The 24,361-nt window shown below is 44.7% G+C and overlaps 2 protein-coding genes across 2 annotated transcripts in view; one reads left to right on the top strand and one right to left on the bottom strand.

Annotated features, from left to right (window-relative positions):
• The first annotated feature begins 331 nt into the window (after window positions 1–331).
• PPM1E (protein phosphatase, Mg2+/Mn2+ dependent 1E) lies at window positions 332–12,904 on the top strand. The gene is made up of 5 exons (XM_015824482.1): window positions 332–412; window positions 2,160–2,348; window positions 7,460–7,603; window positions 9,422–9,515; window positions 11,835–12,904. Exons 1-5 carry the CDS (start codon window positions 347–349, stop codon window positions 12,902–12,904), a joined length of 1,563 nt encoding a protein of 520 aa, XP_015679968.1. The 5' UTR covers window positions 332–346.
• A 10,238-nt stretch (window positions 12,905–23,142) lies between these two features.
• Window positions 23,143–24,361, bottom strand: part of LOC107295180 (E3 ubiquitin-protein ligase TRIM37) — a 54,359-nt gene continuing 53,140 nt past the window's right edge. Inside the window, exon 21 of the mRNA XM_029285784.1 lies at window positions 23,143–23,310. Within this exon, the coding sequence (XP_029141617.1) occupies window positions 23,222–23,310 (89 nt within the window). The 3' untranslated portion in view covers window positions 23,143–23,221. The remainder of the gene's footprint in view (window positions 23,311–24,361) is intronic.

Raw genomic sequence — 24,361 nt, 5'->3', positions numbered from 1 at the left:
ACGGTCATCAGTGTGAAAAATGGTCACGAGTCCCTTTGCGGTTGTAACTTTGAACGGTCACTAAAGGAACCGTCGTAGGTGGAGGACTGCCTGTCTCTAACTCTTTCGGCAAAACATCAGAGGAAAAGGGATTTACTCCTGCAAGATGATATTCCTTTGTATTTCAACGAGGAGTTTTTTTCGTGCTTACGTGGTGTTGGCTCTCCTTTCAGAGGTGGAGACGGAGAAGTTGGCCCGCACAGTCTTCAGCAAGCTTCACAACACTTGCAGCACCTGGTTGAAGGACTTCCCGCTCCAGACAAAGCCACATCGGTACTACGACACATCGATCCACGCCATTAAGAACATGAGACGCAAGATGGAAGACAAGCACGTCTGCATTCCAGACTTCAACACGCTCTTCAACCTGGAGGTAAAGGAGTCCTGCCAGCAGGGCAGCTAAGTCATATGAGATGAAATTCTAGGTAGCCAAGAATGCTAGAATCCAGGTGGGCGCCAAGGGAAATGTTTTCATTGCATGTAGGCTTAATAAGGTGGGTAGGGGTGAGAACCTTAAAGTGTGAAGGAACTCCGTACCAATATCTCCATTTGTCAGGCTCCAAAACCAAGAAAGAATAGATCAGAGCAGAGCAGAGCAGAATAGAATAGAAATATAGAATAGTAAAATAATAAAAATAGAATAGAATAGAATAGAATAGAATAGAATAGAATAGAATAGAATGGAGCTATGAATAGAATAGAATAGAATAGAATAGAAATATAGAATAGTAAAATAATAATAATAGAATAGAATGGAATGGAATGGAATAGAACTAGGAATAGAATAGGAATAGAATAGGATAGAACTCTGAATAGAATGGAATGGAATAGAATAGAACTATGAATAGAATAGAATGGAATGGAATGGAATAGAACTATGAATAGAATAGGAATAGGAATAGAATAGAACTATGAATAGAATAGAATAGGAATAGGAAAATGGAACGGAATAGAATTTAGAATAGAATTTAGAATAGAATGTAATGGAGTGGAACTGAATCAGAGTTGGAAGGGACCTTGGAGGTCTTCTAGACATTCTGAGTTAATCCAAAGCAGTTTCCTTTATTGTTCCTCAACAATTATTTGAAGGACCCTAATCATTAAATATGAGCCAGCCGTGTGCTGCATCTGCCAAAAAAGCTAAGACAGTTCTAGGCTGCATCAAGAGAGGGATACAATCAAGGTCACTTGAAGCGTTAATACCTTGGTAAGGCCACACTTGGAATACTGCATCCAGTTTTGGTCACCACAATGTAAAAAAGATGTTGAGACTCTGGAAAGAGTGCAGAGAAGAGCAACAAAGATGATTAGGGGACTGGAGGCTAAAGCGTACAAAGAACGATTGCTGGAATTAGTTATGTCCAGTTTAATGAAAAGAACGACAAGGGGGGACATGATAGCAGCGTTCCAGTATTTAAGGGGCTGCCACAAAGAAGAGGGGGTCAACCTATTCTCCAAAGCAACTGAAGGCAGGACAAGAAGCAACAGATGGAAACTCATCAAGGAGAGAAGCATACATATACACATATACATACACACAAACATATATACATACATATATTGCATTCCATAATTGCTCTATTAGGAAATTTCTCCTTAGTTCCAGGTTGCTTCTCTCCTTGATGAGTTTCCACCCATTGCTTCTTGTCCTACCTTCCGGTGCTTTGGAGAATAGCTTGACTCCCTCTTCTTTGTGGTAATCCCTTAGGCTATAGGAGAAGGAGTGACAGAGCCTGGCAGAGATGGTGGGGGTGGAGTCAAGAGAGTAATCAGCCTAGAATCTTTACGTTCTCACAATTGGTCTTAAGTCCAGCCCTTCTTGAATTCTGTTGACTGACCTAACGCCAGTTTAGTGCTGACCGTTGACTAGATATTTGTGTATAGGCATGGGCCATAAATCAGCTTAACTGGAGTTTAACAGGCGGTCTGGATTCTTCACCCTGACAGTTTCCATGTCCATCTTTTCCCACAGGATGGCTAACCTCTGTGCATGATTTTTAGCCGGTACCAGTCTGACTTTATTTTGTTTCTCGTTTAAAGGCCCTCTGCATAACCTGGTTGCTGAAGCTGCTGCCCCTCAGCCTGTTCTCTGCTTGATTTGCTCCTTTTTCGATTGGCAGGATCAAGAGGAGCAGGCCTATTTTGCCGTCTTCGATGGCCACGGAGGCGTGGACGCGGCCATCTACGCCTCCATTCACCTCCACGTGAATTTGGTGCACCAAGAAGCGTTCCAGCACGACCCGGCTGAAGCCCTCTGCAAGGCCTTCCAGGTGACGGATGAGCGCTTCGTGCAGAAGGCCGCCAGAGAGGTGAACTGGCTTCATTGCTTGAGCGAGCGGGCAGGACTTGGGTTTTCAGACAGCTCTGGGTTTACGACTGGACTGAATCTGGAACTGCCATTGGAGGCATTGTTTAAGGCAGGGCTTTTCAACCAGTGGTAGGGGTACCACCTGTGGTACATTGGCACCTGGCAGGTGGTACGTGACCATCCTAGAAAAGTAGCGGGGGAGGGGAATGAGCTGAACCGGTGGTAGCACCGCACAAGCCTGAGTGAGAGACAGCTGGAGCTGCAGGGCTGTCAGGGCTCAGTGGAAGTGCCAGGATCAGCGCCAGGCTCCAGCTGATCGGCGCTTCTTCAGGACCGTCAGGGCTCAGTGGAAGCGCCAGGATCAGCGCCAGGCTCCAGCTGTAGCTTAGCGCTGATCCTGGCGCTTCTGCTGGGCCCAGAAGAAGCGTTGATCAGCTGGAATGTTGCAGCATCTCCAGGGTCTTGTGATTTACATTCAGATGCTTGGCAACCAATTCATATTTATGACGGTCACAGTGTCCCAGGGTCATATGAAGTGACCAAAACCTGCTGCAACCACCCAGCAGACGGGGGGAATAAAAGCCAAACACCCCCCACCCCACCCCCGCTGCCAATCCTCAACAGAAATTCTCAGAACAATGAAAACCTCGGACAGGAGGAAGAGTGCGGGCGGGCAGGCAGGTCTCTTGCTCGGCTGTGGCTTGGGGGGCACTTTTTTCAGTGCCATTGTAACTTTGAACAGTCACTAAGCGCACTGTTGTAAGTCGAGGACTACCTGTACTTCATCACTTTTGGTCATCAGGTTTTTGACCCCTTGCTAGGCGACTGGTGGTACTCGGATGTTGGCATATCCTAAAAGTGGTACAATGGGTGAAAAGGTTGAAAAGCCCTGGTTTAAGGCAGCAGTCCCCAGCCTTTCCAGCTGTCTGGACCGGCAATGGCGGTGGCATCAGCAGGGCGTGTGTGTGTGTGTGTGTAGAGGAGATGGTTACTTGCTTTGAGGCCAGAGCGCGTTTCTAGCTCCATTTGCATAAGTGGCAGGCATGCACACACACGGCTCACGCAAACGGAGCTTTCCACGGGGAGGCGCTCACCCGCCACTTGTGCAAGTGGAGCTGCATGCATGCACGCAGGCACGCTCACCTGCTGATTGTGCAGCCTGGTTCTGAACAGGCTGCGGCCCGGTACTGAGCTACAGTCTGGGGGTTGGGGACTCCTGGTTTAAGACACTCCCGGGTTGAAAGTAGAATAGAATAGAATAGAATAGAATAGAATAGAATAGAATAGAATAGAATAGAATAGAATAGAATAGAATAGAATAGAATAGAATAGAATAGAATAGAATAGAATAGAATAGAATAGAATAGAATAGAATAGAATGGAATGGAATGGAATGGAATAGATATAGATAGAATTAAAACAGGAAGAAAAATAGAATAGATATAGATATAAATATAGATGATATAGATATATATAGAATTAAAACAGAATAGAATAAAATAAGGAAGAAAAATAGAATAGAATAGAATAGAATAGAATAGAATAGAATAGAAAAGAATTAAAACAATAGAATAAAATAAGGAAGAAAAATGGAATAGAATAGAATAGAATAGAATATAGAATAGAATAGAATAGATATATATAGAATTAAAACAGAATAGAACAGAAAATAAGGAAGAAAAATAGAATAGAATAGATATAGATATAAATATAGATGATGTAGATATATAGATATAGAATTAAAACAGAATAGAATAGAATAAAATAAGGAAGAAAAATAGAATAGAATAGAATAGAATAGAATAACAGAGTTGGAAGGGACCTTGGAGGTCTTCTAGTCCAACCCCCTGCTCAGGCAGGAAACCCTATACCACTTCAGACAAATGGCTGTCCAGTCTCTTCTTAAAAACTTCCAGTGTTGGAGCATTCACCACTTCTGGTGGCAAGCTGTTCCACTGGTTAAGGAAACGTCTTTTCAGGCTAGTTGTTTGGAAGAAAACCTCCCAATATCTTCATTTATTTTCCTGCAAGCCAGACTGCTCGCCTGGAATTTCAAGCACCGACACCGAGAGAATTGAAGGAGTATTTTTTTTTTTTTTTTGCAGTTTTGTAGTTTTAATTTTTCGAAAATAATTTAAAGGTGGATTCTGTCTCTTTCAAAGAAATTTATCCTTTTTCCCGGCTTGGAACCGTCTGAATAACAAATATGGGTGGCTTTTATCAAAGGAGAAAAAATATTAAATTTTGAAGTCTGTGGAGGTTCTCAGCCATCCAGGTCATCGTTTATCCCAAAGGTGTTTTTTCAAGAGGCAATTGGACTTCCTTTTTAATCTTTGAAGATGTTTCGCTTCTTATCCCAGAAGCTTCTTCGGCTCTGACCGAATGGTGGGTGAATGGAAGGATTTATACTCCTTGCAGACAGCCGGTCATTTGCATTGTTTTAGAGAGTCCTTGAGGCCACTTGGAGGTTTGTCTGTCTCCTCAGGGTCGCCTGAGTAGAGTAAATGGGCGTGGAGCCTTCTTGGAACTGCTGAAAGGACTGTGTTGTCGACTGGACATAGACGATGTCGTGTCCCTCCCCCTCTGTTGAGGGAGGGCTGTCTTGATCTAGATGGCCTCTTTGCCCCCTCTTTCAAGCCAGCGGTCCTCCTTGTCCAAAATGTGGACTTTGCTGTCTTCGAAAGTCCGTCCTGTGTCTTTTAAATGCAGATGGACCGCTGAATCTTGTCCTGATGGGTTTGTTCTCCTATATCGCCAATAAACCTCCAAGTGGCCTCAACGACTCTCAGAAAGAATGCAAATAATAATAATAATGATAAAGTTGGAAGGGACCTTGGAAGTCTAGTCCAACCCCCTGCTCAGGCAGGAAACCCTATACCATTTCAGACAAATGGTTGTCCAGTTTCTTCTTAAAAACTTCCAGTGTTGGAGCTTTCACCGCTTCTGGAGGCAGGTTGTTCCACTGGTTAATTGTTCTAACTGTCAGGATGTTTCTCCTTAGTTCTAGGTTGCTTCTCTCTTTGGTTAGTTTCCATCCGTTGCTTCTCGTCCTGCCTTCAGGCGCCTTGGAAAATAGCTTGACTCCCTCTTCTTTGGGGCAGCCCCTGAGATACTGGAAGACTGCTATCCTGTCCCCCCTCGTCCTTCTCTCCATTAAACTATACAAACCCAATTCCAGCAACCGTTCCTTATATGTTTTAGCCTCCAGTCCCCTGATCATCTTTGTTGCTCTTCTCTGCACTCTTTCTAGAGTCTGTCTGCAAGGAATATAAATCCTTCCACTCCCCACCATCCAGTCAGAGCTGAAGAAGCTTCTTGAGTGAGACACAAAACGTCTTCAAAGAAAAAAACAAGAAAGTCCAGTTGCCTCCTGAAAAAAGCACCATTGGGATTTTGATTAATTTTGAAGGGATCGGTCAAACTGGGTGCACGAGAGTTGCTTTGGAATCCTGTTTTATTGGGGGGAATCCGTAGAGAAAATAAAAAAGGCCATCATATAATTATGCTTTGACAAACTGATCTTACCCTGGCCTTAAGGTGGCTCTGGAAGTCGTTGACTCAATATTTCCTGTTCTGAGCAAATTCCCAAAGCTTTAATTTTGCCTGTGGCAGAAGCTGTTTTGGATGGCTTTGATCACAGCAAAGCCGATTGACTTTCCCTCTTTCTGTCTGTTCCTCTAATAGAAAAGTTGAAGAAAAATAACCGTTCGTGTTGAACAGTACTGATTTGGCACATATCCACTGATGCTCTCAATTTTTTCCCGCCCTTAAGTCATTAAATTAGGACAGGTTTCAAAATGATTTTGCCCGGGGCTTTGAGGATTTACAAGTCAGAATTGCACATCGGTGTTTCAAACAGCTTGGTAAAATCTATTGCTTGCACTGGCTTCAAAATATATATATATATATTAAAAATATGTCTAGCAATGGTTGGAAATGTAGACTAAAACCAGGCACATACTACCACCTTTGGTGGACATGCCCTAAAGCAGGGGTCTTCCAACTTGGTCCTTTTATGACTTGTGGACTTCAACTCCCAGAATTCCTCAGCCAGGCAGGGAGTTGAAGTCCACAAGTCATAAAAGGGCCAAGTTGGAAGACCCCTGCCCTAAAGCCAAAAGGTTTTGGTCAAGAATACATATATGGTTAGAGAAAATGATTAAAAAAACATAATAAATTTCAAGCCAGAATTATTTTTGTTAGGTATAATTGTAGGAAATTATGAGAAAGAATGTATGTATTTAATATTACGCGTATTAACGGCGGCGAGAATTGTATTCGCTCAACATTGGGAAAATGCAGAATTACCAACAGAGGAAGAGTTAATCAAAAACAATTCTAGATTGTGCAGGAATGGACAGGGCGACATTGAAAATGAAAGAGAAAGAAAACTCAGTCTACTTTGGAACATGGGACACTTTTTATCAAGGGCTAGAAAAACGAGGTAGAGAGAAAGGAACTTAATATGTATTAGCAAGTTAAATATTGGAACCCAGACAACATGTTGCTGATAAAATATTAACTGACAAAGAGTTAAGACTAGTATAGCTATTTCAAGCTCTTTAGCTCTCATCAGCTTTATATTTGGTAGATCGGGTGCTCCACCCAACACACACACACACACACACACACATAAAAAAACTGCACAGGGAGTCCTCGACGTACGACCACAATCCAGCCCAAACCTTCCGTTGCTAAGCGAGATACTTGTTAAGTGAACTTTGCTCCACTTTACGACCTTTCTCGCCACGGTTGCTAAGTGAATCGTTGCAATTGTTAAATTAGTAACGCAGTCGTTAAGTGAATCTGGCTTCCCCATTGACTTTGCTTGTCGGAAGGCGAACAGATAACCCTGGGACACTGCAGTCGTGATAAATATGAGTCAGTTGCCAATCACGTCTTCATGGAGGGAATGCCGCAGCGGTCGTTAAGTGTGAGAAACGGTCGTAAGTCCCTTTTTTTCAGTGTCGCTGTAACGTTGAACGGTCATTAAACGAGGCATCGTAAAGTCGAGGACTACCTGTAGCTTGGTTCTTGTTCTGTCTCTCAAACTGTCGGCTTGGCTCCACTTTCTCCGTGTGCGTCCCGGTGACGGCTCTGCTTTCTCTTTAGAGCTTGCGATGTGGCACCACAGGCGTTGTGACGTTCATCCGAGAGAGCATGTTGTACGTGGCCTGGCTGGGGGACTCTCAAGTGATGCTGGTGAAAAGGGGCCAAGCGGTGGAGCTGATGAAGCCTCATAAACCAGATCGGGAGGTGAGTCCACCCTAGGACTACAGAACTCCTTGTAGAAAAGGGGACTTGGCTGACGGCCGCCCAGCTTGTGCAGCCTCTTTGCAGTTACTAATTTGCGTGGCGTGCTAGTTCACACCCTTTTCTGGATAGGGAGGCTTCTCTCCGCTCGGTCACTCACGCCCTGGTCATCTCCTGTTTGGACTACTGCAATGCGCTGTACATGGGGCTACCCGTGAAGAGTATCTGGAAGCTTCAGCTGGCACAGAACAGAGTCACCAAGGAAATTTTGGGCACCCAGAGAAGGGCGCATTAAGACCTTTGGTGCATGACCTACACTGGGTGCCGGTCTGCTTCTGGGCCCAATTCAAGGTGTTGGTTATGATCTTGAAAGCCCTACGTGGCCGCGGGTCAGACAGCTATGGAACCGTCTTCAAGGTCCCATTACATCGGCCTGTCACACCCAGTCAGGGAGCAAATGTATGTTGTGCATCCCATCAGTTACTTCTTACATTCTGACTGGTGGGGTCTGCCGTTGCCCCCGCTGTTGCCCCTGCCCTGTGGAACATTCTCCTCCCCCAAGGTGAGATAGCCCCCCCTCTCCTGGCCTTCTGGAAAGGCGTAAAAACATGGCTGTGTGCACAGTAGAGCATGCAGCCTTGGGGCTGGTGGGCGCCAGCCATGAAAGCCCTCTCCCCACCTTTCAATTAAATTTTAACAGTGTTTTTAGCATCCTTGCCTCTTTTTAACTTTTATGTACTGTGCTTATGTTGTAGTATTTTATTGTACACTCCCCAGAATCCCCTCTAGGAGGGAGATGGGCGATTCCAAAATGTGATAGTGATAGATGGATAGATAAGATGAGAGAGAGAGAGAGAAGTTGATACAAGGATGATTGGATAGATAGATAGATAGACAGACAGACAGACAGACAGACAGACAGACAGACAGACAGACAGACAGACAGACAGACACAGATAGATAATAGATAGATAGATAAGATGATAGGTAGGTAGGTAGGTAGGTAGAGACATAGATGATAGCCACAGACAGACAGACAGATAATAGACAGACAGAGAGATACATAGAGATGATGGATAGATACAAATGATATATGGATGGATAGAGATAGATAGATAGATAGATAGATAGATAGATAGATAGATAGATAGATAGATAGATAGATAGATAGATAGATAGATAGATAGATAGATAGATAGATAGATAGATAGATAGATACTGTAGATAGATAGATAGATAGATATAGATGATAGACAGACAGAGATAATAGGTAGATAGATAGATGATAGGTAGGTAGGTAGGTAGGTAGAGACATAGATAGATGATAGTGAGCCAGACAGACAGACAGATAGATAATAGACAGAGAGATACATAGAGATGATGGATACAAATGATATATGGATGGATAGAGATGATACATAGATAGATGGTAGATAATGGATGGATGGATGATAGATATAGAGAGCAGCATGCTGGCCTAGTGGTGAAGACACTCGCCTCCCACTCGAAGCGTGGAGAATTTAATCCTAAGTAGCAGATTTTCTCTCCTAGAGGTGCAAAGAAAAAATATCTGCTGCGAACTCTACGTGGCGTCAGGAAGGACAGCCAGCCAGTAAATGCCCAGCTCCATCCAGTCGTCTGACTCTCCCCCCGAATTAAGGGATTACAGGATCATAAAAAGGGAGGTGTTTTTTTTTAAGGAGATATATCTAGAGATTGAATAATTTGTTTTTATGGTTTAAGATGAAAATTGAGGAAATACGTGTACTGTAAGTGCAGCCGGAAGCTCAACCAACGGGTGAATTGTCTTCTGCTTTATAGGATGAGAAGAAACGCATTGAGGCCCTTGGAGGCTGTGTGGTCTGGTTTGGAGCATGGCGAGTCAACGGAAGTCTTTCTGTCTCCCGAGCCATTGGTAAGGAAGAAAAAAAAATGCTACGCTTTGTAGTCCTTTACAATTGTTAATGTGGATGGCTGATAGGCAGGAAACGCTGCAGCCAGAGTGGGCAAATTGAATGAAAATGTTCTACTCAGTACCGAGTATTGTTTGGAACAAAGCCAAGTAAAGCATCAGAAAATGCTAGAGAAGGGATTAAAAGCAAAACGCAAGGATGATTTTGATGCTGTCAGTTGTAACGGAGTAACACAGTTGGAAGGGACCTTGGAGGTCTTCTAGTCCAAGGCTTTTCAACCAGTGGTACGGGTACCACCTGTGGTACATTGGCACCCGGCAGGGGGTACGCGACCATCCTGGAAAAGTGGTAGTGGGGGAGGGGAATGAGCTGAACCGATGGCAGCACCGCACAAGCCTGAGCGAGAGACGGCTGGAGCTGCAGGGCTGTCAGGCTCAGCGGAAGCGCCAGGATCAGTGCCGCTTTCCAGCTGATCGGCGCTTCTTCGGAGCTGTCAGTGGAAGCACCAGGATCAGCACCAGTCTCCAGCTGAAGCTTGGTACTGATCTTGGCGCTTCTGCTGAGCCCAGAAGAAGCGCCGATCAGCTGGAATGTTGCAGCACCTCCAGGGTCTTGTGATTTATATTCAGATGCTTGGCAACTGATTCATATTTATGACGGTCACAGTGTCCCAGGGTCATGTGAAGTGACAAAAACCTGCTGCAACCACCCAGCAGACGGGGGGAATAAAAACCAAACACCCCCCCACCCCACCCCCGCTGCCAATCCTCAACAGAAATGCTCACAACAATGGAAAACTCAGACAGGAGGAAGAGCGCCGCCGGGCGGGCAGGCAGGTGTCTTCCTCGGCTGTGGCTTGGAGGGCACTTTTTTCAGTGCCGTTGTAACTTCAAACAGTCACTAAGCGAACTGTTGTAAGTCGAGGACTACCTGTACTTTATCACTTTTTTCCTTTTTTATTTTTATTTTTTGGTCATCAAGTTTTTGACACCTTGGTAGGCGACTGGTGGTACTCGGATGTTGCCGTATCCTAAAAGTGGTACATTGGTTGAAAATGTTGAAAAGCCCTGTTCTAGTCCAACCCCCTGCTCATGCAGGAGACCCTATATCAATCTGGACAAACAGATTCTTAAAAGCCTCCAGTGTTGGAGCATTCAAAACCTCTGGAGGCAACCTGTTCCACTGATTAATTGTTCTCCCTGTCAGAAAATGTCTCCTTAGTTCCAGGTTGGAACTTGGAACTGCTGAAAGGATTGTGTTCCACACCCATTTGCACCACTCAGGTGACCCCGAGGACACAGGTCAGCCTCCAAGTAGCCTCAACGACTCTCTAAAAGAAGGCAAAATGACCGGCTGTCTGCAAGGAGTATAAATCTTTCCATTCCCCACCATTCAGTCGGAGCTGAAGAAGCTCCTTGGATGAGAAGTGAAACCTCTTCAAAGAAAAACAAGGAAGTCCAGTTGCCTCCTGAAAAAGCACCTATGTTAATGAGAGCTAGTGACTTGATGCATTCAGATAAAATTGGGGAGCCTCATTGTCACATAACAGCTTTCCTCAAGCTTCCCGTTCACTGTTAGTATTTTATGTGGTGTTTTTTTTTTACGGCCTTAAAAGGCAGAGGAAAAGATAGATGGCTTAACACAGGAATCTTCAAACTCGGCCCTTTTATGACTTGTGGACTTCAACTCACGCGTGCCTGGCTGAGGAATTCTGGGAGTTGAAGTCCACAAGTCATAAAAGGGCCGAGTTTGAAGGCCCCTGGTCTGGCTCTAAGCCCATGGTTTCATCAAAATGGCCGACTGAGGAATTCTGGGAATTGAAGTCCACAAGTCATAAAAGGGCCGAGTTTGAAGGCCCCTGGTCTGGCTCTAAGCCCATGGTTTCATCAAAATGGCCGACTGAGGAATTCTGGGAGTTGAAGTCCACAAGTCATAAAAGGACCAAGTTTGAAGGCCCCTGGTCTGGCTCTAAGCCCACGGTTTCATCAAAATGGCCAACTGAGGAATTCTGGGAAATGAAGTCCACAAGTCATAAAAGGGCCGAGTTTGAAGGGCCCTGGTCTGGCTCTAAGCCCATGGTTTCATCAAAATGGCCGACTGAGGGATTCTGGGAGTTGAAGTCCACAAGTCATAAAAGGGCCGAGTTTGAAGGCCCCTGGTCTGGCTCTAAGCCCACGGTTTAATCAAAATGGCCGACTGAGGAATTCTGGGAATTGGAGTCCACAAGTCATAAAAGGGCCGAATTTGAAGATCCCTGGCTTAATGGTTATGTGTCAGAAGCCTAAATCTCTCTCTCTCTCTTTTTTTTTTACCTGTTCCAGGTGATGCAGAGCACAAGCCATACATCTGTGGAGACGCAGATTCTGCCTCCACAGCGCTGGATGGATCGGAAGACTACCTCATCCTAGCCTGCGACGGCTTCTACGACACGATGAATCCCGACGAGGCGGTGAAGGTGGTGGCTGACCACTTGAAGGAGAACAACGGGGACAGCAGCATGGTGGCCCACAAGCTGGTGGCTTCCGCTCGAGACGCCGGCTCTAGCGACAACATCACCGTCATCGTGGTCTTCCTCAGGGACATGAGCGCCTCCGTCAGCGTCGGCGAGGACTCCGAGTGGACCGAGAACTCTTTCGAAGGCGGGCAAGAGGACAGCGGAGACGACAAAGAGAACCAGGGGGATTGCAAGAGACAGTGGCCTCAGCACCAGGTCTCGGCGCCTGCCGATCTCGGCTACGACGGCCGAGTGGATTCCTTCACGGACCGAACTACCTTGAGCGCCGGCTCCTCCATCAACGTCTTCGAAGATCCGGGCTGCCTAGACCTGAGGAAAACGGAAGCTGGCAAACTCCACAGTGCCAAACGCCTCTCCCCAGATCAAGTCTTCAGTGCCGGCGTCCCTAAGAGGGCGATTTTGAGCCAAGGCGTCTTGGGCGAGGGCAAGAGAAGGGAGGGCGCTACGCCCGAAGGGCACAACCCTCTCCGGGGCTCTGCGAACTTGGGCTGTCCCCGCCCAGGGGAGCGCGACGTGGCGCCGGCGGAGGCCCCGATCTCCGCCGGGCCTGAAGGCGAGTGGTTCAAGTCCTGGGGAAGACCAGCTTCCATTTTCTCTCATTTTCATTTCTGCGACGTGAAGCGGTGGCAACGGTTAGCCAGACTGAAGCCGAAGCTCCACGGTCTTCTCTTTGAGCAAAGGCCCGTTTTCTGCCCGGAAAGTTTAACCCTCTGCTCACCCAACCTCCTAAATGGCCGTAGGAACAAGTTCCTAAGAAGTCGTCCTGGGCAAGTGTCCCTTGGCTGCCATCAAGGTCACGGCGACAGCATTTTGTTGATGCTAAGGCCAAGTCCCTGTATACCAGACCCGTGGCTGCTGTGGAGTTGTAAAAAATAACACGTTCCCTCCTTTGTATTTTTTTCTTTTCTTTTCTTTTCTTTTCTTCTTCTTCAATAGTCTAGACATTCACAGAATTAGAAGTAATTCAGAGGGAGCGTTTCAGAATCAGGATACCGGCGGAAGGCTCGACTCGTGTAAATACCTCCTAAGGAATCAGTGTTTGTCTCCAAAAACATCCTAGGAATCAGTGTTTTCGTCTCCAAAATTGGGAAAAACACAACAAACAAGGATTGGCACATCGGTCTCCCTAGCAATTTCCTGGACACATTCAATCTTCTCTCTCTCTCATGTACAAACACACACGGATCACGTATGCACTCTGTGTAGTAGCTTCATTTCTTCGTGGGGACTGGATATTCTTATGGACTCGCCGGACAAGACAGGAAAGTGCCATTAAAAAAAAAAACAAAGAAAAGAATTTGCAAAAAAAAAAAGAGAGAGAGAGGGAGAGAGAGAGAAAGGTCTATGGAGCAATATTTTCAGAAAGACCTTCTAGACCCATCGGGGGTTTTTTTTGGTTTTTTTTTGTAAGTGGAGGAGAGGAGAGGAAGTAGGGAAGGCGTAAGGAATCCTTGGGGATTTGGGCTTCTTTAATCCGAAGAGCAAAAATTACGTTATCAGGTCGTTTTGCAGGTCTGTTGTTAAAAGCCATAATGGGAGGTTTAATCTAGCACCTAGGCCCTCCCAACCCTTCAGATGCAGTTTGAGAGATTTATTCGATCTTTTTAAATTTTTTTCCCCTCCTCCATTGAGAAGAGGGGGCAAGGGGAAGCAACGCCATGTCAAGTTTTTGTAGGTTTTTTTGTTCGTTTTTGAAAAGATGATTTCTTGCAGCTAAAATTGAAACGATAACTGAAATCACAAGTTAACTTGTGTGGGGCTTTGGGGGGGAGGGAGGTATTATTTAAGGACAATTTAGCCTTTTAAACGGAAACCCCCCCTAAACCTCGTAATAATGCTTAAACGGCTTAAGATTCATCCTCATTTGTGGCCGATTCGAGCCACTGCGCTCTCCTTCCCCAATGCTTTTTATCTCAGGTGTCAAACTGATGTAAAAATCAGTTCAGATACAATTCACACTGTCCTATGAAAACTCATTTAAACCGCCAATTTGTCGTCAGTTCTGCTTTCCCAGGTAAGAGGTTGTGATTTTTTGATTATTTTTTTTTTAGGAATAATTGCGTGTCGGAGACGTTTTTTGCTCCAGTTGCTTGGAGCGCCTGCATGTTCAAATGAAGAGGCTGTAAGAATAGGAAATGAAGCTATTAGGGATGTCCAGAGCAGTTGGGAACGCAATCAGATGAAGAAATAAAGTATGAACGTGGCCATTCTCCTCTACCAACATTAGAAAAACTATGTAAAAATTTGGAGATTTAAATTGCCCAGTTCGGGGTGAGAATCTGAGGATTGCCTTCCATTTTTTTATTTTAATCCTGACGAGTAAACTATTCTTGAAACAAGAGCACTAATTTTCATATAAGCTAGGTAACTGGGATGTAACGGCGTCACGTAAAGAAGTCACAGAAGACTTCTTTTAGGTGCTTAAACACTTAAAATATTCGGCACACCGCTTACACTATCTTCAAAAACCTCTCCCAAATTTCACAATATTCTGATCAGTAAAACTAACCGATGCACTCTGCCCATTTGTGCAAATTTAAATATTTAACAGAAAATTTGAGATTACCGATGGTTAGAGAATGCTTCTGAACTTTGATTTGTGGTCTAATGACTTAAAAAAAAAAATCGAGGTAGTCCTTAACAAGGCACCCTTTAGAGCAGGGGTTCTCAACCGTGGCAACTTTAAAAAAAACTTTAAAAAAAAAGACAATTTAGGCTTTTGACACATAACCATTATGTGCCACAGACAATATCTGTGGACTCCAACTCCCAGAATTCTGCTGGCTGGGGTCCTTCTCACTCAGTGTTTGAAGGTCTAGTTCAGGGGTCTTCAAACTTGGCCCTTTTATGACTTGTGGACTTCAACTCCCAGAATTCCTCAGCCAGCGTGTCTGGCTGAGGAATTCTGGGAGTTGAAGTCCGCAAGTTTTAAAGTTGCCAAGGTTGAGGACCCCTGCTTTTTAGAAGTTTTGGAACTACAACTCTCGAAACCCGGACATCCTAATTGGAAATCCTGAAGGATGGCATATTCGGAAAGAATTCTGTAGAGCCGTGTTTGTCAACCTCGACAACTTTACGAGGTGTGCGACTTCCAACTCCAGGAATTCTCCAGCCGTTCTGGGAGTTGAAGTCCACACCTCACGAAGCTTGCATTTAGAGCCCGTTTCTCAACCTTGAGCAACTTTAAGATGGGTGGACTTCAACTCCCAGAATTCCCCAGACACGGGCGTTGAAGTCCACTGACCTAGAGGAAATAGTGGTTTTATGCCACGAAAGGAGATTGAAAGCCTTCACTTTAGGCATTACTGATGGAGAGGAGAACCATTTGTTTGCATTTGACAAGCTTAGGTGTATCACGTTACGTAGAGCGTGGCCGGGAGATTAAACTAGAGCAATCTGGGGTATCTTGTCTGGAAAAACCTTTCAGATCAGTCGAGGCGAGATGGATCCAACTGCTGTCTTCAGGGCAATTCTCTGAAGACTTGTCCCAAGTTTATAGGTGCTGCAGGAGCTGGATGCTCTTCCCAAAATGCAGGTGTCGTTGGAAAGTAACTGGCTGTGGATCATGCTCTCTCTCGTGCTTACAAAGTTAACTTCATGCCTGTGGATTGATAGATGGATTACCTGCTGCTCGCCACGTTTGACTCGGCAGGAACCAGCCGGTCAATGGATTCCCACTGCGGTCCAGTACAAAAATATTGTTACAAATAGGAAAAATGTCCATTTCTTTCATCTCATAGTGATACAAGTGTGTACAGTCCCATTTGTGAGGCATTTTTTTCCCAAACGTTGGTATATAATACATATTTTAAAAGTTAGTTGTTCCTGATCCGGTACGTGCTGCTTGATTCTATGACACTACTAGGCATAAGAGGAAAAAAGAAAAAAGAAAAAAGCAAAAAAAAAAAAAAGCAGTGCTTCGTGACATGCTGTGGTTTTTTTTTTCTTCATGCCACTGGTAAATAGAAAGTAGTTTTCCTTCAGTTAAAACTCCCGTGCCCTCATTTGCTGCTTGCTGACGTAAGCAATAAGCTCCTTTTAAATGAACGATAATCTTAAATGTTCCGTATCTTGTGTTTGGATCCTTTTTAGCTGGTGAAAATATACAAAAAAAACAAAAATATAGGTATTTAACCGTGTTAATGTTAGTCGTCTGTAAAAAGTGTTTGGTAAATCTGTGTATTTAAAATAGTGGTTTGATATTTGCCTACTGAAATCTTTCCAATAAAGATCTGGAGTATCCCTCGAGTTCACACAAGCTGCATCAGTTGTGTGAGAACACAGGAGCAGGAGCAGTTGGTAAGAAGAGAGAGACGCCGCCCAGCTGCCCCCTTCCAGAGGCCGCTCGAGAGCTGCTTGGTGAATTTATTTATCCACTGTGACTTTCAAAGGGATTCCTTTAATCCCCCCCCCTCCGATAGAAACTGTAGAATTAAGATAAATACCTTCTGCAGCAGGGAATAGAATACAGGTAGTCCTCGACTTACGACCACAATCGGGATCAGAATCCCCACTGCTAAGCAAGGCGGTTGGTTTAGTAAGTCGCACCCAATTTTCTGTCCTCCTTTAGAATAGAATAGAGCTGGAAGGGACCTTGGAGGTCTTCTAGTCCAGCCCCCTGCTCAAGCAGGAGAACCTACACCAGGGCTTTTCAACCTTTTCACCCATTGTACCACTTTTAGGATATGGCAACATCCGAGTACCACCAGTCACCTAGCAAGGTGTCAGAAACTTGACCAAAAAAAAAAAAAAAGGAAAAAAGTGATAAAGTACAGGTAGTCCTCGACTTACAACAGTTCGCTTAGTGACTGTTCAAAGTTACAATGGCACTGAAAAAAGTGTCCCCCAAGCCACAGCCGAGCAAGACACCTGCCTGCCTGCCTGGCAGCACTCTTCCTCCTGTCGGAGGTTTTCATTGTTGTGAGCATTTCTGTTGAGGATTGGCAGCAGGGGTGGGGTGGGGGGGTGTTTGGTTTTTATCCCCCCCCCTATCTGCTGGGTGGTTGCAGCAGGTTTTGGTCACTTCACATGACCCTGGGACACTGTGACCGTCATAAATATGAATCAGTTGCCAAGCATCTGAATGTAAATCACAAGACCCTGGAGAGGCTGCAACATTCCAGCTGATCAACGCTTCTTCTGGGCCCAGCAGAACGGCCAGGATCAGCACCGAGCTCCAGCTGGATCCTGGTGCTGATCCTGGTGCTTCCGCTGAGCCCTGACAGCCCTGCAGTTCCAGCCATCTCTCGCTCAGGCTTGTGCGGTGCTGCCACCGGTTCAGCTCATTCCCCTCCCACTACCACTTTTCTAGGATGGTCGCGTACCACCTGCCAGGTGCCAATGTACCACAAGTGGTACCCGTACCACTGGTTGAAAAGCCCTGACCTACACCGTCTCAGACAGGTGAATGTCCAGTCTCTTCTTAAAAACCTCCAGTGATGGAGCGCCCACAATTTCTGGAGGCCGTGGTTGTTAAGTAAATCACTGTAGTTGTTAAGTGACTCACACGGTCATTAAGCAAACACAGCTTTCCCCATCGACTTTGTCGGGAAACCACATGTAAACACTGGAAGTGGCAATCGCGCGGCTCCCGGGATGCTGCGACCGTCGCAATTACACGCTGGCTGCCAAGCGCCCAAACTTTGCTCGTGTGAACTTAGGGAGGCTGCCAAAGCCATTTAAAGTGAGAGGCCTGGTTGCAAGTCACTTAATGTCGGTGCCGTCGTTAACTTCGAAGGGCCGCTAAACAAATGGGTTCTAAGTTGAGGACTACATGTAGCGTTGATCCTGAAGCTATTAATCCACTTCGGTTGCCCTGCAGTTGGCACAGAAGGAAGACAAAATATTTATACCCTGAAGTGCCATCAGTCACTCTTAGCACTTTAGAATCTACTCCAACTTCCTGAAAAAGCACAAGCTGGTGGTCCCCTGCCAAGCAAATTAGGGATACCCACAAAAGCAAGGAAAGATATTCTCCCTTTGGCACCTCGCCTGGCTCAAAGACCACATCCTTCAGAGGAAGAGACTACAGTACTCAGACAGCATCTAACCCTCCCCTGCTTCCATATGAATAATTTTCAAATGAGAACCCTTATAGATTCATCAAAGTAGCCCTGTCTTTTATTTGTCCTGTGTTTACAGTGTTGTATATTTTTGAAGAACAGTTAAGCCAGAAAAAAACAGCTATGCAGTGTAAGTTCAGTGCGACAACTGAAAATTAATAGTTCAAGTGGCCCTTTTCCTTGCCTAGGCTCTTGAGATTAATTAAGGATCCGACAACTGGACATCTTCCCAAGAATCAGCTTGTTCGGCTCCAGAGCTAAAAGAACCACAAAAACAATGCCGCCAGCGGTGGTTCTCATGCCTGTGGACAAGGCCTGATTTCTCTTTATAATGTAACCTCTACAGTAGGACTAAATATGTAGCCACCAGTATTAACACATCGAAGTATTGCGCAAATGTCAAAATTTGGTTTGACGGGATAAAACCTTTTGTCTAACAATCCCTACTTTGGGAAAGAGAGAAAAAGAAAAAAAGATTAATGACATTCATCGTTATTACTAAAATGTTAGACCTGTGCATTCTTGAGAATGTCAAGTATATTGCAGAGCTATTGAAAGCTAATTGTGTTGTCCTAAAACTAACGAAGTAAGCTCAGTTTAGTAGAAATGATTTAGTCACACGTTGGGATCGGCTGAAAATTTTATTCCAGTAACTTAATGACTTTCGTAGGAATCGTGTATTAGCCATACTTTATTTATTAAAGCTGTTTGCAAAAGACAAGGACTATGTTCAACCTCTACCAGTACCTTAATAAAACAACAAATCCTAACTCTCCTGTCTGTACTTTTTTAATAACACAAAATCTTGAGTTCCTCTCGTTTCATAGGCAGTTAAAACTGCCGCCTGATTTTCTACTTTTAACTGCAGAGATTTCAAAGCTTCAGGTTGCAAAAACGGCAGCGAGCCCAGAGAGGAGAGACCCAAAGGTACTTTTTCAAAGGCAACTGGACTTTATTTTTCCTTGAAGATAATAATAATAATAATAATAATAATAATAATAATAATAATAATAATAATAATAATAATAATAAAGTTGGAAGGGACCTTGGAGGTCATCTAGTCCAACCCCCTACTCAGGCAGGAAACCCTATACCATTTCGGACAAATGGCTGTCCAGTTTCTTCTTAAAAACTTCCAATGTTGGCGCATTCACCACTTCTGGAGGCAGGTGGTTCCACTGGTTAATTGTCCTCACTGTCAGGAAATTCCTCCTTAGTTCCAGGTTGCTTCTCCTTGATGAGTTTCCATCCGTTGCTTCTTGTCCTGCCTTCAGGGGCTTTGGAGACTAGCTTGACTCCCTCTTCTTTGGGGAAGCCCCTGAGATATTGGAAGACTGCTGTCATGTCCCCCCTCGTCCTTCTCTTCGTTAAACTAGACATACCCAATTCCAGCAACCGTTCCTTATATGTTTTAGCCTCCAGTCCGCCTAATCATCCTTGTTGCTCTTCTCTGCACTCTTTCTTCTCTGCACTCTGAATGCAGTATTCCAAATGTGGCCTTACAAGGTCTTGTAAAGTGGTATTAACACTTCACGTGATCTTGATTCTGTCCCTCTTTTAATGCAGCCTAGAACTGTGTTGGCTTTTTTGGCAGCTGCAGCACAGGGCTGGCTCCTATTTAAATGATTGTCTACTAGGACTCCGAGATCCCTCTCACAGTTGCTACTATTGAGCAAGGTACCCCCTATACTATACCTGTGCATTTGACATTTCGTTACACATCCAAGCAGCTTCTTCAGTTCTGACTGAAGAACTGAAAAACTTCTTAGATGAGAAGCAAATTGACTTCAAAGAAAAATAAAAGTCCAGTTGTCGTTTGCAAAAGCACCTTTGGGACAACCATGACCTGGATGACTGAAAATCTCCACAGACCTTCGGCCACAGAAAAGAGGCACTAAAACCAGCAAAATTTAGAAAGGGGGGGGGGAATCCCCTCTACCCCAGGGAACACATTTATTTGATTTATATCTTGTATCTAGGCTAGAGGGAAAGTATGTAGTGATTTCTTCCCAGTTTCTGCTTCTCAAGAACTTTCCAAGAACAATGTGCTGTATGTTGGTTTAAAATTATTCTGCGTTTCAGAGCTGAGGATAAACTAGATTCCAATTCTCAATCACAGTCCAATATTTAACCCTCAGTCGAGACAGACTTTCAGCGAAATTAAAATGACGTCAGTTGGTAGGAGACAAAGAATGTAAGTGGGAAATGGGGAAGAGATCCAAAGTTTAAAAGCCTACAGAGTGTCTGAATAAATCATTTTCTGGTTGTCCTACCTTAAAATATCACCGGGAATGAAAGTGACAGCTGCCTATAAAAATCAATGGATATAACGGTGGTTAGATGCTGATGTGTCCATTTCAAAACTTATGACGTAACAGCAAAACGAATCTTGCTTTTTCTTAAGTCTGTCTCAATTACAAAAAAAAAATTATTATGCAAATCAGTTTGAGGGTAAAAAAGGGGGATTTTCTTAGAATGCTGAGTCTAAAGACTAAATCTTAATTTTAGTAATGAGAGTTCCCAAAGGAAATAAAAACCGGACTAGCTACCTCTGCTCTTCGATTCAAATTCATTTAAAAAAAAAGGGGGGGGGAGGGGGCTAGAATATTTGTTTTACTAAAATCTCTGAAGAAGGTGGCTTATTTACCCTGCTCAATGCTTTTACTTCAGAGCAAGCACGGGATTGAGGATGCTCATTTGAGAGCGATGAGGGATTGAAACATTTCAAAGTGACAGCTCTGGACCACGCCATTCCAAAACAAAGCTTCTAGAACAGGGGTGTCAAACTCAATTTCATTGAAGGCCGCATCAGCATTGCGCTTGCCCTCGGAGGCCAGGTGGATGCGGCCTACTGGGTGGGCGTGGATGGAGTGGGTATAGCCTACTGGGTGGGCATGGCCAGCTCTACATCATTCGCGTCAAGGGTGCCTGTGGGGGCCTGGGCAGGAGTGGGACAGATCTGAGGGTCTCTGGCAGAAGGGGGTGGGACCGGGGCAGAGCCCATCAAGCCGGATAGGTGAAGTAGGTGAGGGCCATTTGCTGGCCACTTCCAGGCGATGGTCCATTTCTTCATTCCTCACAAAGGGTGACACCTCCCCAGCATGCACCCAGGGGGCGGGGCAGACGTGGCAGGGGCTGGTTCCTCGCTGTTTCCAGACGGCCTTGTGGAGCTAAGACTGAATGCGTTTCAGCATAGATGGCCACCACAAAATTGTACATTGGCTCCCAGCCGGCTTGGGCCAGGGCCAAGGCAGCGGGGGCCGTTCCCTCACTGTTTCCAGGATGGCTTCGCGGGCCACATGAAACCACTTCGTGGGCCGCATCCGGCCCCCGGGCCTTGTGTTTGACATGTCTGTTCTAGAAGTTTGTTTACTTATTATCCCAACACCAGCCTATTTGTAACGCCATGATCATTCTCTACTGCAGTTACGTAATTGTCACTAAGCATAAAATACAACTGGAACCTCAGTACTCATCGTTAATTGGTTCCGGGAGGTGTGATGAGTACCGATTTTTTTCCCCCTAAGGAATAAGGGGAAGTGAGTCATAAGATAGCTGACAGCGACAAGTTCTAGCTTGTGCGCTGAACACCAAATAAATGATGAGTACCGGGACAAAATGTTTGCGTCAAAGACCCATAAAAACCAATCACAAAAAGCTCTAGAGGTACTTTGCAAAGGCTGTGGATGCCAAAGCTAAGTAACGGATTCTTGCAGGCCTTCTTAAGCACGTCAACGGCACGCAAGCGCAGTCAATTCCACATTCATTTTATTAATTAAAAGAGTGCAAACCATTTTTCACCTGAAGTTTTACAGTTTTTAAACATTCCATTTACACATGGGTATTTCCGTTTAAGGTATAACGCTCAGGAGAAGATAAATACACCAGGATACACTAAGTAATATGCATGTAGTTATAAACGTGCTTTTAAGGGATCAGCCAAATTAAGCTTAAAATCAGAACATCTTCAGTAGCTCAAATGCAATGCAGAAAAGGCTATTTTCAACTGGCCAGTATTGGACTAATTCAGAGAGAGAGAGAGAGAGAGAGAGAAAAATTCCTCTTTGAAAATATTTAAATAGCTTAAGACAACAATGCATACCGTTAAAATAAATTGCAGCAGGAAAACGTCCGTTCTTCGTCCCCATAAACTTTACCACATCACTGAGAAATACAAGCTAACGTAAAAGTACTTTTGGGAGGTAGGTCAGGTGCAGGCTTCTGTTAAATGGGAGTGAAAAACCAGTACAGCTAGAATTTTCAGAGACAGGAAAAATCTGTGTTAAGGCATTTCCATAAAATGTGGGGCAGTGCCGTTCCCGGGAGAAACGAGCTACCAAATGCTAATCAAACTTCAAGACAGCTCGCATCATTAAAAGCTCTTATCTGAGACCAAACAGAATAAACAAATTGGCATAATTTCTTATCAGAAAGCAGTCTAGGTCAATAAACTCACCGAAAAATAAAGACAGATGAAAGAAGAAATCAGTAGTCTTTAAAATGGATTGGCACAATAAGAGTTTTGTACTTTTTTGTATTTTGAGAGGGTGCTCTAAAATTAGACGGAGTCACAGACTATGTGGGGAGGGCGGGTTTTTCTCTCTCTCAGCAAAATGGAAGTTTTAAGCATCCACTAGACTTAAGAAGGAGTCCACTTTTGTTCCTTAAAACGTCCCCAAATGGAAATAGGGACTCCAACCTGGGATTCATTGACTGGAGGGGGCCTCTAAGGGCTACAAAAGTGAGGGTGGTGTGGTTTAAAAGAACTCAGCATCAGAGTTACCCACAAAAAAAGGTGAAAGCTAAAAAAGCACGAGTGGGCCTTTCCATGTTTGGAGACAGATCTGAAGAACAGTAGGATCTCACCATTCTTCTTGGAAGGAGGATAGCAGGACCCACACACCAGAGGTCTCAAAGGTACACTGAAGTTGTCCTACTTGATCCAGAACGTCATCTTCGGACGCAATCAGCTTTCAGATATGAGGAAGAGCAACAGAAACACACAAGACCTCCAGATGCTACGAAGTCACTCCGGGAGCAAATTGCTGGTATCACATAGGCAGGTCCTTTGCAAAGTGTTCGGGTTTCAAAGCGCCAATCTGCATAAAACTTTAGCTGGAAGAAGCCAGCATTACCTCACGCTGTCCTTCCCGATGTCAAAGGGCAGATCTTCAGGGCCTAACTGGTCACCCTCAGAGAAAAGTGCGCATAATTCTGAGGCTGAAACACACAAAAAGCTTATGGTGAAGACTCCTGATTTGATGTGACAGAAGCATTCAGCACTCACAAAAGAAGAGCCAGGTTTTTATCATCCACCTTTCATGGCTAGCTCATCCTGGTTAAGAATCCCTTTCTCCACAGGGCTGAACACTAGTGGGAGTGGAGGGAAGGCAAACCTGGAACTTGCAGATTTCATGACTGATTCGAATCAGATGTCAATGACTTTTTCCCCTGCTTAATTAAAATAACTTTTAATTAAAGTTCTTGCCCCGATTCTGAGCAATGGGATATGTTCTAACTAATTTGTCTCCCAAGTAAGATGACAAGAGCTGAGATTACTGAGGGGGAACACCTGCCACAGCATTATTTTCTAAATAAGTTGGTTCTGCAAGAAAAGGACAGTCCAATCTAGGAAACTTTTAAAAGTTGAAAACGGAGAGAAATCAGCTTTAGAGTCATGTATTAGCAGAAAAGTTTGCAAAATGCATCCAAAACAAAGAGACAAATCTAAGGAGAAATAGAGTCCAGTTTATTTATTTATTTATTAAATTTATATACCGCCCTATCTCCCTTGCGGGACTCAGGGCGGTGAACAGGCGATACTAAAAACCACGATAATAAATAAATAGTTTGTTTTAAAATCGAATTAAATAACAGGCCTGTTCTAAAAACACACCCGTAAAAAAAACCCCACTGAAATATAATCAAACCACGCCAGGCCGGCCGCACGGAATAGATGGGCCTTCAGGGCTCGGCGAAAAAGGCGCAGGTCCGCAACTGTACGTAGGTCGGTGGGGTAGGTCATTCCAGAGGGCAGGAGCTGCCACAGAGAAGGCTCTCCCCCTGGGGGTAGCCAGCCGGCATTGTCTGGCCGACGGCACCCTAAGGAGGCCCTCTCTGTGGGAGCGGACTGGTCGAAGGGAGGTGTTTGGTAGGAGGCGGTCTTGCAAATACCTAGGTCCATTGCCATGGAGCGCTTTAAAAGTTGTTACTAACACCTTGAAGCGCACCCGGAAGGCCACCGGCAGCCAGTGCAGCTCGCGCAGGAGAG

The sequence above is a fragment of the Protobothrops mucrosquamatus genome, unplaced genomic scaffold (assembly GCF_001527695.2).
Source record: "Protobothrops mucrosquamatus isolate PMUCROS unplaced genomic scaffold, P.Mucros_1.0 scaffold2251, whole genome shotgun sequence".
In the NCBI taxonomy this organism is placed as follows: Eukaryota; Metazoa; Chordata; class Lepidosauria; order Squamata; family Viperidae; genus Protobothrops; species Protobothrops mucrosquamatus.
The sequence above is the reverse complement of the archived record's forward strand: the minus strand, read 5'-3'. Positions and strand labels throughout refer to the sequence as shown.